Source organism: Oncorhynchus masou, chromosome 30 (genome assembly GCF_036934945.1).
Source record: "Oncorhynchus masou masou isolate Uvic2021 chromosome 30, UVic_Omas_1.1, whole genome shotgun sequence".
In the NCBI taxonomy this organism is placed as follows: domain Eukaryota; kingdom Metazoa; phylum Chordata; class Actinopteri; order Salmoniformes; family Salmonidae; genus Oncorhynchus; species Oncorhynchus masou.
In genome coordinates, this window is record NC_088241.1 from 54,904,970 (window position 1) to 54,918,437 (window position 13,468).

At 40.3% G+C, this 13,468-nt stretch overlaps 1 protein-coding gene across 1 annotated transcript in view; it reads right to left on the minus strand.

The window, feature by feature from the left end:
• map3k15 (mitogen-activated protein kinase kinase kinase 15) overlaps positions 1–12,872 on the minus strand; it is an 82,082-nt gene extending 69,210 nt beyond the window's left edge. The window contains exon 1 of the mRNA XM_064947350.1: positions 12,545–12,872. Coding sequence (XP_064803422.1) covers positions 12,545–12,872 — 328 coding nt within the window. The remainder of the gene's footprint in view (positions 1–12,544) is intronic.
• Positions 12,873–13,468: the final 596 nt, after the last annotated feature.

The window sequence follows — 13,468 nt, forward strand, 5'->3', positions numbered from 1 at the left end:
GTGGTAGTGCAGTGTATGTAGTTTAGTGCTAATGCCTGTAATGTAGTGGTAGTGTCTGTATTGTAGTGGTGGTGTCTGTATTGTAGTGGTAGTGTCTGTATTGTAGTGGTAGTGTCTGTATTGTAGTGGTAGTGTCTGTATTGTAGTGGTAGTGTTTGTATTGTAGTGGTAGTGTTTGTATTGTAGTGGTAGTGTTTGTATTGTAGTGGTCGTGTCTGTATTGTAGTGGTAGTGTCTGTATTGTAGTGGTAGTGTCTGTATTGTAGTGGTAGTGTCTATTGTAGTGGTAGTGTCTGTATTGTAGTGGTAGTGTAGTGTATGTAGTATAGTGCTAATGTCTGTATTGTAGTGGTGGTGTCTGTATTGAAGTGATAGTGTCTGTATTGTAGTGGTAGTGTCTGTATTGTAGTGGCCGTGTCTTTATTGTAGTGGTAGTGTCTGTATAGTAGTGGTAGTGTCTGTATTGTAGTGGTCGTGTCTGTATTGTAGTGGTAGTGTCTGTATTGTAGTGGTAGTGTCTGTATTGTAGTGGTAGTGTCTATTGTAGTGGTAGTGTCTGTATTGTAGTGGTAGTGTAGTGTATGTAGTATAGTGCTAATGTCTGTATTGTAGTGGTGGTGTCTGTATTGAAGTGGTAGTGTCTGTATTGTAGTGGTAGTGTCTGTATTGTAGTGGCCGTGTCTTTATTGTAGTGGTAGTGTCTGTATAGTAGTGGTAGTGTCTGTATTGTAGTGGTAATGTCTGTATTGTCGTGGTCGTGTCTGTATTGTAGCGGTAGTGTCTTTATTGTAGTGGTAGTTTCTGTATTGTAGTGGTGGTGTCTGTATTGTAGTTGAGTGTCTGTATTGTAGTGGTAGTGTCTGTATTATAGTTGTAGTGTCTGTATTGAAGCGGTAGTGTCTGTATTGCAGTGGAAGTGTCGTGTCTGTATTGTAGTGTAGTGTCTGTATTGTAGTGGTAGTGTAGTGTCTATATTGTAGTGGTAGTGTTTGTATTGTAGTGGTAGTGTCTGTATTGCAGTTGAAGTGTAGTGTCTGTATTGCAGTGGTAGTTTATTGTCTGTATTGTAGTGGTGGTGTCTGTATTGTAGTTGAGTGTCTGTATTGAAGTGGTAGTGTCTGTATTGTAGTGGTAGTGTCTGTATTGCAGTGGTAGTGTCTGTATTGCAGTTGAAGTGTAGTGTCTGTATTGCAGTGGTAGTTTATTGTCTGTATTGTAGTGGTGGTGTCTGTATTGTAGTTGAGTGTCTGTATTGAAGTGGTAGTGTCTGTATTGTAGTGGTAGTGTCTGTATTGCAGTTGAAGTGTCGTGTCTGTATTGCAGTGGTAGTTTGTTGTCTGTATTGTAGTGGTAGTGTCTGTATTGTAGTGGTAATGTCTGTATTGTAGTGGTGGTGTCTGTATTGAAGTGGTAGTGTCTGTATTGTAGTGGTATTGTAGTGGTTGTGTCTGTATTGTAGTGGTTGTGTCTGTATTTTAGTGGTTTTGAGAGTCTGTGTTGTCATGCTAGTGTAGTGTCTGTGTTGTAGTGGAAGTGTAGTGTCTGTACTATAGTGGTAGTGTCTGTATTGTAGTGGTAGTGAAATGTCTGTTATATAGTGGTAGTGTCTGTATTATCGTGGTAGTGTCTTTATTATCGTGGTAGTGTCTCTTGTAATGGTAGTGTAGTGTCTGTATTGTAGTGGTAGTGTCTGTATTGTAGTGGTAGTGTTTGTATTGTAGTGGTAGTGTTTGTATTGTAGTGGTAGTGTTTGTATTGTAGTGGTCGTGTCTGTATTGTAGTGGTAGTGTCTGTATTGTAGTGGTAGTGTCTGTATTGTAGTGGTAGTGTCTGTATTATCGTGGTAGTGTCTTTATTATCGTGGTAGTGTCTCTTGTAATGGTAGTGTAGTGTCTGTATTGTAGTGGTAGTGTCTGTATTGTAGTGGTAGTGTTTGTATTGTAGTGGTAGTGTTTGTATTGTAGTGGTAGTGTTTGTATTGTAGTGGTCGTGTCTGTATTGTAGTGGTAGTGTCTGTATTGTAGTGGTAGTGTCTGTATTGTAGTGGTAGTGTCTATTGTAGTGGTAGTGTCTGTATTGTAGTGGTAGTGCAGTGTATGTAGTTTAGTGCTAATGCCTGTAATGTAGTGGTAGTGTCTGTATTGTAGTGGTGGTGTCTGTATTGTAGTGGTAGTGTCTGTATTGTAGTGGTAGTGTCTGTATTGTAGTGGTAGTGTCTGTATTGTAGTGGTAGTGTTTGTATTGTAGTGGTAGTGTTTGTATTGTAGTGGTAGTGTTTGTATTGTAGTGGTCGTGTCTGTATTGTAGTGGTAGTGTCTGTATTGTAGTGGTAGTGTCTGTATTGTAGTGGTAGTGTCTATTGTAGTGGTAGTGTCTGTATTGTAGTGGTAGTGTAGTGTATGTAGTATAGTGCTAATGTCTGTATTGTAGTGGTGGTGTCTGTATTGAAGTGGTAGTGTCTGTATTGTAGTGGTAGTGTCTGTATTGTAGTGGTAGTGTCTGTATTGTAGTGGCCGTGTCTTTATTGTAGTGGTAGTGTCTGTATAGTAGTGGTAGTGTCTGTATTGTAGTGGTCGTGTCTGTATTGTAGTGGTAGTGTCTGTATTGTAGTGGTAGTGTCTGTATTGTAGTGGTAGTGTCTATTGTAGTGGTAGTGTCTGTATTGTAGTGGTAGTGTAGTGTATGTAGTATAGTGCTAATGTCTGTATTGTAGTGGTGGTGTCTGTATTGAAGTGGTAGTGTCTGTATTGTAGTGGTAGTGTCTGTATTGTAGTGGCCGTGTCTTTATTGTAGTGGTAGTGTCTGTATAGTAGTGGTAGTGTCTGTATTGTAGTGGTAATGTCTGTATTGTCGTGGTCGTGTCTGTATTGTAGCGGTAGTGTCTTTATTGTAGTGGTAGTTTCTGTATTGTAGTGGTGGTGTCTGTATTGTAGTTGAGTGTCTGTATTGTAGTGGTAGTGTCTGTATTATAGTTGTAGTGTCTGTATTGAAGCGGTAGTGTCTGTATTGCAGTGGAAGTGTCGTGTCTGTATTGTAGTGTAGTGTCTGTATTGTAGTGGTAGTGTAGTGTCTATATTGTAGTGGTAGTGTTTGTATTGTAGTGGTAGTGTCTGTATTGCAGTTGAAGTGTAGTGTCTGTATTGCAGTGGTAGTTTATTGTCTCTATTGTAGTGGTAGTGTCTGTATGGTAGTGCTAGTGTAGTGTCTGTATTGTAGTGGTCGTGTCTTTATTGTAGTGGTAGTATCTGTATTGTAGTGGTAGTGGTAGTGGTAGTGTCTGTATTGTAGTGGAAGTGTCTGTATTGTAGTGGTAGTGTCTATTGTTGTGGTAGTGTCTGTATTGTAGTGGTAGTGTCTATATTGTAGTGTAGTGTCTGTATTGCAGTGGTAGTGTAGTGTCTGTATCGCAGTGGTAGTGTAGTGTCTGTATTGTCGTGGTAGTGTAGTGTCTGTATTGTCGTGGTAGTGTCTGTATTGTAGTGGTAGTGTCTGTATTGTAGTTTTAGTGTCTGTATTGTAGTGGAAGTGTCGTGTCTGTATTGTGGTGCAGTGTCTGTATTGTAGTTATCGTGTCCTGTCTGTATTGTTGTGGTAGTGTCTGTGTTGTAGTGGTAGTGCCTGTATTTTAGTGGTAGTGTAGTGTCTATTTTGTAGTGGTAGTGTTTGTATTGTAGTGGTAGTGGCTGTATTGCAGTTGAAGTGTAGTGTCTGTATTGCAGTGGAAGTTTATTGTCTGTTTTGTAGTGGTAGTGTCTGTATTGCGGTGTTAGTACCTGTATTGTAGCGGTAGTGTCTGTATTGTAGCGGTAGTGTCTGTATTGCAATGGAAGTGTCGTGTCTGTATTGTAGTGTATTTTCTGTATTGTAGTGGTATTGTAGTGTCTATATTGTAGCAATAGTGTCTGTATTGTAGTGGTTGTGTCTTTATTTTGGTGGTAGTGTAGTGTCTATTGTAGTGATAGTATCTGTATTGTATTTGTAGTATAGTGCTAATTTCTGTAATGTAGTGGTAGTGTCTGTATTTTAGTGGCAGTGTAGTGTCTATTGTAGTGGTAGTGTAGTGTCTGTATTGTAGTGGTAGTGTTTGTATTGTAGTTGTAGTGTCTGTATTGCAGTTGAAGTGTAGTTTCTGAATTGCAGTGGTAGTGTCTGTATTGTAGTGGTAGTGTTTGTATTGTAGTGGTAGTGTTTGTATTGTAGTGGTAGTGTTTGTATTGTAGTGGTCGTGTCTGTATTGTAGTGGTAGTGTCTGTATTGTAGTGGTAGTGTCTGTATTGTAGTGGTAGTGTCTATTGTAGTGGTAGTGTCTGTATTGAAGCGGTAGTGTCTGTATTGCAGTGGAAGTGTCGTGTCAGTATTGTAGTGTAGTGTCTGTATTGTAGTGGTAGTGTAGTGTCTATATTGTAGTGGTAGTGTTTTTATTGTAGTGGTAGTGTCTGTATTGCAGTTGAAGTGTAGTGTCTGTATTGCAGTGGTAGTGTATTGTCTCTATTGTAGTGGTAGTGTCTGTATGGTAGTGCTAGTGTAGTGTCTGTATTGTAGTGGTTGTGTCTTTATTGTAGTGGTAGTATCTGTATTGTAGTGGTAGTGGTAGTGTCTGTATTGTAGTGGAAGTGTCTGTATTGTAGTGGTAGTGTCTATATTGTTGTGGTAGTGTCTGTATTGTAGTGGTAGTGTCTATATTGTAGTGTAGTGTCTGTATTGCATTGGTAGTGTAGTGTCTGTATTGCAGTGGTAGTGTAGTGTCTGTATTGTCGTGGTAGTGTAGTGTCTGTATTGTCGTGGTAGTGTAGTGTCTGTATTGTCGTGGTAGTGTCTGTATTGTAGTGGTAGTGTCTGTATTGTAGTGGTAGTGTCTGTATTGTAGTGGAAGTGTCGTGTCTGTATTGTGGTGCAGTGTCTGTATTGTAGTTGTCGTGTCCTGTCTGTATTGTTGTGGTAGTGTCTGTGTTGTAGTGGTAGTGCCTGTATTTTAGTGGTAGTGTAGTGTCTATTTTGTAGTGGTAGTGTTTGTATTGTAGTGGTAGTGGCTGTATTGCAGTTGAAGTGTAGTGTCTGTATTGCAGTGGAAGTTTATTGTCTGTTTTGTAGTGGTAGTGTCTGTATTGCGGTGTTAGTACCTGTTAGTGTTAGTGTCTGTATTGCAATGGAAGTGTCGTGTCTGTATTGTAGTGTATTTTCTGTATTGTAGTGGTATTGTAGTGTCTATATTGTAGCAATAGTGTCTGTATTGTAGTGGTTGTGTCTTTATTTTGGTGGTAGTGTAGTGTCTATTGTAGTGATAGTATCTGTATTGTATTTGTAGTGTAGTGTCTGTAGTATAGTGCTAATTTCTGTAATGTAGTGGTACTGTCTGTATTAAAGTTGTAGTGTCTGTGTTGTAGTGGTAGTGTCTGTATTGTAGTGGTTGTGTCTGTATTTTAGTGGCAGTGTAGTGTCTATTGTAGTGGTAGTGTAGTGTCTGTATTGTAGTGGTAGTGTTTGTATTGTAGTTGTAGTGTCTGTATTGCAGTTGAAGTGTAGTTTCTGAATTGCAGTGGTAGTTTATTGTCTGTGTTTTAGTGGTAGTGTCTGTATTGTAGTGTAGTGTAGTGTCTGTAGTATAGTGCTAATTTCTGTAATGTAGTGGTAGTGTCTGTATTGTAGCGGTAGTGTCTGTATTGCAGTGGAAGTGTTTTGTCTGTATTGTAGTGTAGTGTCTGTATTGTAGTAGTAGTGTTTGTATTGTAGTGGTAGTGGCTGTATTGCAGTTGAAGTGTAGTGTCTGTATTGCAGTGGTAGTTTACTGTCTGTATTGTAGTGGTAGTGTCTGTATTGTAGTGCTAGTGTAGTGTCTGTATTGTAGTGGTCGTGTATTTATTGTAGTGGTAGTATCTGTATTGTAGTGGTAGTGTAGTGTCTGTATTGTAGTGGTAGTGTCTTTATTGTAGTGGAAGTGTAGTGTCTGTATTGTAGTGGTAGTGTAGTGTCTGTATTGAAGTGGAGTGTCTGTATTGTTGTGGTAGTGTAGTGTCTGTATTGTCGTGGTAGTGCAGGGTCTGTATTGTCGTGGTTGTGTCTGTGTTGTAGTGGTAGTGTCTGTATTGTCGTGGTAGTGTCTGTATTATGTGGCAATGTCTGTATTGTGGTGGTAGTAACTGTATTGTAGTGTTAGTGTCTTTATTTTAGTGGTCGTGTAGTGTCTGTATTGTAGTGGTAGTGTGTGTACTGTAGTGGTAGTGTAGTGTCTGTAGTATAGTGCTAATGTTTGTAATCTAGTGGTAGTGTCTGCAATTTAGTGGTAGTGTCTGTATTGTAGCGGTAGTGTCTGTATTGCAGTGGAAGTGCCGTATCTGTATTGTAGTGTAGTTTCTGTATTGTAGTGGTAGTGTAGTGTCTATATTGTAGTGGTAGTGTCTGTATTGTAGTGGTTGTGTCTGTGTTTTAGTGGTAGTGTAGTGTTTATTGTAATGGTAGTGTCTGTATTGTAGTGGTAGTGTAGTGTAGTGTCTGTAGTATAGTGCTAATTTCTGTAATGTAGTGATAGTGTCTGTATTATCGTTGTAGTGTCTGTATTGTAGCGGTAGTGTCTGTATTCCAGTGGAAGTGTTGTGTCTGTATTGTCGTGTAGTGTCTGTATTGTAGTGGTAGTGTAGTGTCTGTATTGTAGTGGTAGTGTAGTGTCTGTATTGTAGTGGTAGTGTCTGTATTGTAGTGGTAGTGTAGTGTCTGTATTGTAGTGTTTTTATTGTAGTGTCTGTATTATAGTCATAGTGTAGTGTCTGTATATAGTGGTAGTGTCTGTATTGTAGTGGTAGTGTCTGTATTGTAGTGGTAGTGTCTGTATTGTAGTGGTAGTGTCTGTATTGTAGTGTCTGTATTGTAGTGTCTGTATTGTAGTGGTAGTGTCTCTGTTGTAGTGGTAGTGTCTGTATTGTAGTGGTATTGTAGTGTCTGTATTGTAGTGGTAGTGTATTGTCTATTGTAGTTGTAGTGTAGTGTCTGTATTGTAGTGGTGGTGTCTGTATTATAGTGGTAGTGTAGTGTCTGTGTTATAGTGGTAGTGTCTGTATTGTAGTGGTAGAGTCTGTATTGTAGTGGTAGTGTAGTGTCTTTATATAGTGGTAGTGCCTGTATTGTAGTGGTAGTGTAGTGTCTGTATAATAGTGGTAGTGTCTGTATTATAGTGGTTGTGTAGTGTCTATATTATAGTGGCAATGTCTGTATTGTAGTGGTAGTATGTGTATTGTAGTGGTAGTGTCGGTATTATAGTGGTAGTGTCGGTATTATAGTGGTAGTGTAGTGTGTGTATTATAGTGGTAGTGTCTGTCTTGTAATGTCTGTATTATAGTGGTAGTGTAGTGTCTGTATTATAATGGTAGTGTCTGTATTGTAGTGGTAGTGTAGTGTCTGTATTTTAGTGGTAGTGTAGTGTCTGTATTATAGTGGTAGTGTCTGTATTGCAGTGGTAGTGTCTGTATTACAGTGGTAGTGTCTGTATTGCAGTGGTAGTGTCTGTATTGCAGTGGTAGTGTAGTAATTGTATTGTAGTGGTATTGTCTGTATTATTGGGGTAATGTCTGTATTGTAGTGGTAGTATGTGTATTGTAGTGGTAGTGTCTGTATTATCGTGGTAGTGCCTGTATTATAGTGGTAGTGTCTATATTGTAGTGGTAGTGTCTATATTGTAGTGGTAGTGTCTATATTGTAGTGGTAGTTTCTGTATTGTAGTGGTAGTGTCTGTGTTGTAGTGGTAGTGTAGTGTCTGTATTATGGTGGTAATGTAGTGTCTGTATTAAGGTGGTAGTGTAGTGTCTGTATTGTAGTGGTAGTGTAGTGTGTTTTATGGTGGTAATGTAGTGTCTGTATTTTAGTGGTAGTGTAGTGTCTGTATTGTAGTGGTAGTGTAGTGTCTGTATTGTAGTGATAGTGTCTGTATTGTAGTGGTAGTGTCGTGTCTGCATTATAGTGGTAGTGTCTGTAATGTAGTGGTAGTGTCGTGTCTTCATTATAGTGGTAGTGTAGTGTCTGTATTATAGTGGTGGTGTCTGTATTATAGGGGTAGTGTCTGTCTTGTAGTGGTTGTGTAGTGTCTGTATTATAGTGGCAGTGTAGTGTCTGTATTATAGTGGTAGTATAGTGTCTGTATTATAGTGGTAGTGTCATGTCTGTATTATGGTGGTAGTGCAGTGTCTGTATTATGGTGGTAGTGCAGTGTCTGTATTATGGTGGTAATGTAGTGTCTGCATTATAGTGGTTGTGTCTGTATTATAGTAGTAATGTAGTGCCTGTATTGTTGTGGTAGTGTAGTGCCTGTATTATAGTGCTGGTGTCTGTATTATAGGGGTAATGTAGTGTCTGTATTGTAGTGGTTGTGTCTGTATTATAGGGCTAATGTAGTGTCTGTATTGCCGTGGTAGTGTCTGTATTGTAGTGGTCGTGTCTGTATTGTAGTGGTAGTGTCTGTATTGTTGTCATAGTGTAGTGTATGTATATAGTGGTAGTGTCTTTATTGCAGTGGTAGTGTAGTGTCTGTATTGTAGTGGTAGTGTCTGCATTGTAGTGGTTAATGTCTAGATTGTAGTGGTAGTGTCTGTATTGTCATGGTAGTGTCTGTGTTGTAGTGTTAGTGGCTGTATTGTAGTGGTATTGTAGTGGCTGTATTGTAGTGGTAGTGTAGTGTCTGTATTATAGTGGTAATGTAGTGTCTGTATTATAGTGGTAGTGTCTGTAGTATAGTGGTAATGTAGTGCCTGTATTGTAGTGGTAGTGTAGTGTCTGTATTATAGTGGTAATGTAGAGTCTGTATTATAGTGGTAGTGTCTGTAGTATAGTGGTAATGTAGTGCCTGTATTGTAGTGGTTGTGTAGTGTCTGTATTATTGTGGTGGTGTCTGTATTATAGGGGTAGTGTAGTGTCTGTATCGTAGTGGTAGTGTAGTGTCTGTATTGTAGTGGTAGTGTCTGTATTGTAGTGGTAGTGTCGTGGCTGTATTTTAGTGGTAGTGTTTTGTCTGTATTGTAGTGGTAGTGTCTGTATTTTAGTGGTAGTGTAGTGTCTGTACTATAGTGGTAATGTCAGTGCTGTAGTGGTAGTATATGTATTGTAGTGGTAGTGTGTGTATTGTAGTGGTAGTGTCTGTAATGTATTGGTGGTGTAGTGTCTGTGTTGTAGTGGTGGTAACCGTATTGTAGTGGTAGTGTCTGTATTGTAGTTGTCATTTCTGTATTGTAGTAGTAATGTCTGTATTACTGTGGCAGTGTCTGTATTATAGTGGTAATGTCTATATTGTAGTGGTAGAGTAGTGTCTGTATTATAGTGGTAATGTCTGTATTGTTGTGGTAGTGTCGATATTTTAGTGGTAATATCTGTATTATAGTGGTAGTGTCTGTATTATTGTGGTAGTGTCTGTATTATAGTGGTAGTGTCTTTATTATAGGGGTAATGTAGCGTCTGTAATTTAGTGGTTGTGTCTGTATTATAGGGCTAATGTAGTGTCTGTATTGTCATGGTAGTGTCTGTATTGTAGTGGTAGTGTCTGTATTGTAGTGGTAGTGTCTGTATTGTTGTCATAGTGTAGTGTATGTATATAGAGGTTTTGTCTTTATTGCAGTGGTAGTGTAGTGTCTGTATTGTAGTGGTAGTGTCTGCATTGTAGTGGTAATGTCTAGATTGTAGTGGTAGTGTCTGTATTGTAGTGGTATTGTAGTGGCTGTATTGTAGTGTTAGTGGCTGTATTATAGTGGTAATGTAGTGTCTGTATTATAGTGGTAGTGTCTGTATTATAGTGGTAATGTAGTGTCTGTGTTGTAGTGGTAGTGTAGTGTCTGTATTATAGTGGTGGTGTCTGTATTATAGGGGTAGTGTCTGTCTTGTAGTGGTTGTGTAGTGTTTGTATTATAGTGGCAGTGTAGTGTCTGTATTATAGTGGTAGTGTAGTGTCTGTATTATAGTGGTAGTGTCATGTCTGTATTATGGTGGTAGTGCAGTGTCTGTATTATGGTGGTAATGTAGTGTCTGCATTATAGTGGTTGTGTCTGTATTATAGTGGTAATGTAGTGCCTGTATTGTTGTGGTAGTGTAGTGCCTGTATTATAGTGGTGGGGTCTGTATTATAGGGGTAATGTAGTGTCTGTATTGTAGTGGTTGTGTCTGTATTATAGTGGTAATGTAGTGTCTGTATTGTCGTGGTAGTGTAGTGTCTGTATTATAGTGGTGGGGTCTGTATTATAGGGCTAATGTAGTGTCTGTATTGCCGTGGTAGTGTCTGTATTGTAGTGGTTGTGTCTGTATTGTAGTGGTAGTGTCTGTATTGTTGTCATAGTGTAGTGTATGTATATAGTGGTAGTGTCTTTATTGCAGTGGTAGTGTTGTGTCTGTATTGTAGTGGTATTGTCTGCATTGTAGTGGTTAATGTCTAGATTGTAGTGGTAGTGTCTGTATTGTCGTGGTAGTGTCTGTGTTGTAGTGTTAGTGGCTGTATTGTAGTGGTATTGTAGTGGCTGTATTGTAGTGGTAGTGTAGTGTCTGTATTATAGTGGTAATGTAGTGTCTGTATTATAGTGGTAGTGTCTGTAGTATAGTGGTAATGTAGTGCCTGTATTGTAGTGGTAGTGTAGTGCCTGTATTATAGTGGTAGTGTCTGTAGTATAGTGGTAATGTAGTGCCTGTATTGTAGTGGTAGTGTAGTGTCTGTATTATAGTGGTGGTGTCTGTATTATAGGGGTAGTGTAGTGTCTGTATCGTAGTGGTAGTGTAGTGTCTGTATCGTAGTGGTAGTGTAGTGTCTGTATTGTAGTGGTAGTGTCTGTATTGTAGTGGTAGTGTCGTGTCTGTATTTTAGTGGTAGTGTCGTGTCTATATTGTAGTGGTAGTGTCTGTATTTTAGTGGTAGTGTAGTGTCTGTACTATAGTGGTAATGTCAGTGCTGTAGTGGTAGTATATGTATTGTAGTGGTAGTGTCTGTATTGTCGTGGTAGTGTGTGTATTGTAGTGGTAGTGTCTGTATTGTATTGGTGGTGTAGTGTCTGTGTTGTAGTGGTGGTAACAGTATTGTAGTGGTAGTGTCTGTATTGTAGTGGTCGTTTCTGTATTGTAGTAGTAATGTCTGTATTATAGTGGTAATGTCTATATTGTAGTGGTAGAGTAGTGTCTGTATTATAGTGGTAATGTCTGTATTGTTGTGGTAGTGTCGATATTTTAGTGGTAATATCTGTATTATAGTGGTAGTGTCTGTATTATTGTGGTAGTGTCTGTATTATTGTGGTAGTGTCTGTATTATAGTGGTAGTGTCTGTATTATAGTGGTAGTGTCTGTGTTATAGTGGTAGTGTGTGTATTATAGTGGTAGTGTCTGTATTATAGTGGTAGTGTCTGTATTATAGTGGTAGTGTCTGTATTATTGTGGTAGTGTCTGTATTATAGTGGTAGTGTCTGTATTATAGTGGTAGTGTCTGTATTATGGTGGTAGTGCTGACAAGGATTGCCGTTCTTTAGAGTTGTGTTCAGTAGGTTTTAACCTAGCCACATTTTTGACAAGATAAATTAAATTTAGTGCTTCTTGTTGGATAAGTTCAGGTAACGTTAGTAGATCCTCTGTTGGAAAATGTTTTGTCCTGTTTCAGCCCTGGTGTTGTTGTTTGGTCACCCGGCTCGGGAGCAGCTGTAGGCGAGGTGTGGACAACATAATGGTATGGTATAAATAGAAATGAAAGCAGTCTGAGGATCATCTTACACAGCCATGCTGCCGCACACGCGTGTCGACTTCTTGTGTCTTATTAGAGAGTGCGAGGGAGTGAGAGAACGCAGCACAACATGTCAGTGTCTCATAGCCATCATCATCATGACAGTTAATATTGTAAGCCGACCCATATAACAAACACATCACGTGTTACTAGGAAGTGGGTCAACACAGCATGATACCAACGGCACACGCAACAAGGCCAGTCTGTCACACACACACACACACACACCAGATAGTCATATTTCCGGCTGGCAGGCAGGCAATGTGTTCCTGGAGAGCTTGCAGGCAGGTAGGGATAGGGCAGGGGTTAGTAGGGTTAAGGTCAGGACACCAGACCAGAACAAGGAAATAACATGTGGTCTTGGTGTTCGTTACTGCATAAATAATATGCTGTAAGATAAAGTACACTATTAAGTGTGTCTATATATTTTCATATACAGCTTCCAGTCTTGGAATATTTTTACATATTTTAAAAAATCCTTTGTAATAAATAAATACATTTGTATCTATGTGTTGCTGCATGTTTTCCTGCACGCCCTCGTGGATTGTTCGAGTCATTATCTTGCCAGTCTGTTCACCACATGTGCATACTGCGTGAGTTCATCATCACATTAAAACAATGACAAATCCTATTACCGATATATTATGAATCTCAGTCTTCATTAACCCGGCTAAAGCTGCTCATAACTTTACAAATATCATGTATTGTAACCTTTCTTCCTGCAAAAAGCATTTTTCAAAAACCCCAGGAGCAGATCAAAACTCAACTTCAACTGTTGAAATGATTGTGAGAAATAATAATGACACACACACACACACAAACCTGCATCGTAGAAGGTGTCCAGCACCGAGGTCTCTCCAAAGTCCAGTCGTCCGAAGGTGACGGTGGTCAGCAGAGCGCTCTCTGCATCACAGGCTCTCTGCAGACACTGGAGTGCCCCCGACTCGGGGCTGGTCGCCAGCACTGCCTTCAGCCCATCGTTCAGCACATAGACTGCCCTCAGGGAGCGCTGCTTGGTGGAGGGGCTTGGGCTGGACACATTCTCCCGGTCCACAGACCCTACAAACACTCCGTCGCGACTCTCCCCCCCTCCTCCTCGACCCTCTCCCCCTGCCTCGGTCGCCGGCGTACTCTGACCAGCCGTGTCCATGGCCCCAGGGATGAAAGCGGAGTTCGTCTCGCTCTTCCTCGGTTTCCCTCTCCTCCTGAGGATTGGAGCTGAGCTAGTGTCTCAGTGCATCTGTTGCCTGGGGAGTCGTGTGGGTCTGAGTCTGTCCACTGACTGCACCTCACACATCATTACCTTACTGTGTTACCAACCAGACCAGATCAGGCTAGTTCAACACTATCACACAGAGACGAGGGGGGGAGTAGTGAGCGAGAGAGAGAGAGAAAGAGAGTTATATGATGGCTCTGAGAAAATGTGTCAACAATCAGAAAGTCAGCAAACCGGCTGTCCGCTGCCTAGTGCCCGGTGGAGCGTGTGAATCTGTCGATCCAGACCTCTCCTCTCTGGTTCCGTCAGACGCTGCACCGCTTGTTCCCACAAACACGCTGGTCTGGACGGGGTACGTGCATCTTCTCAGGCTCTGTCCTTCTACAACACACACACACACATACACGCTCTTCAAAACAGCTTATACTTCCCAGAGGTACTTAAACAGCACACATAGACAGTTGGGTTGAAGAGCTCTCTAGCAGGGCTGAGGTGCTGCTGCCGCTGCAGCTAAATATAAAACACTGTCT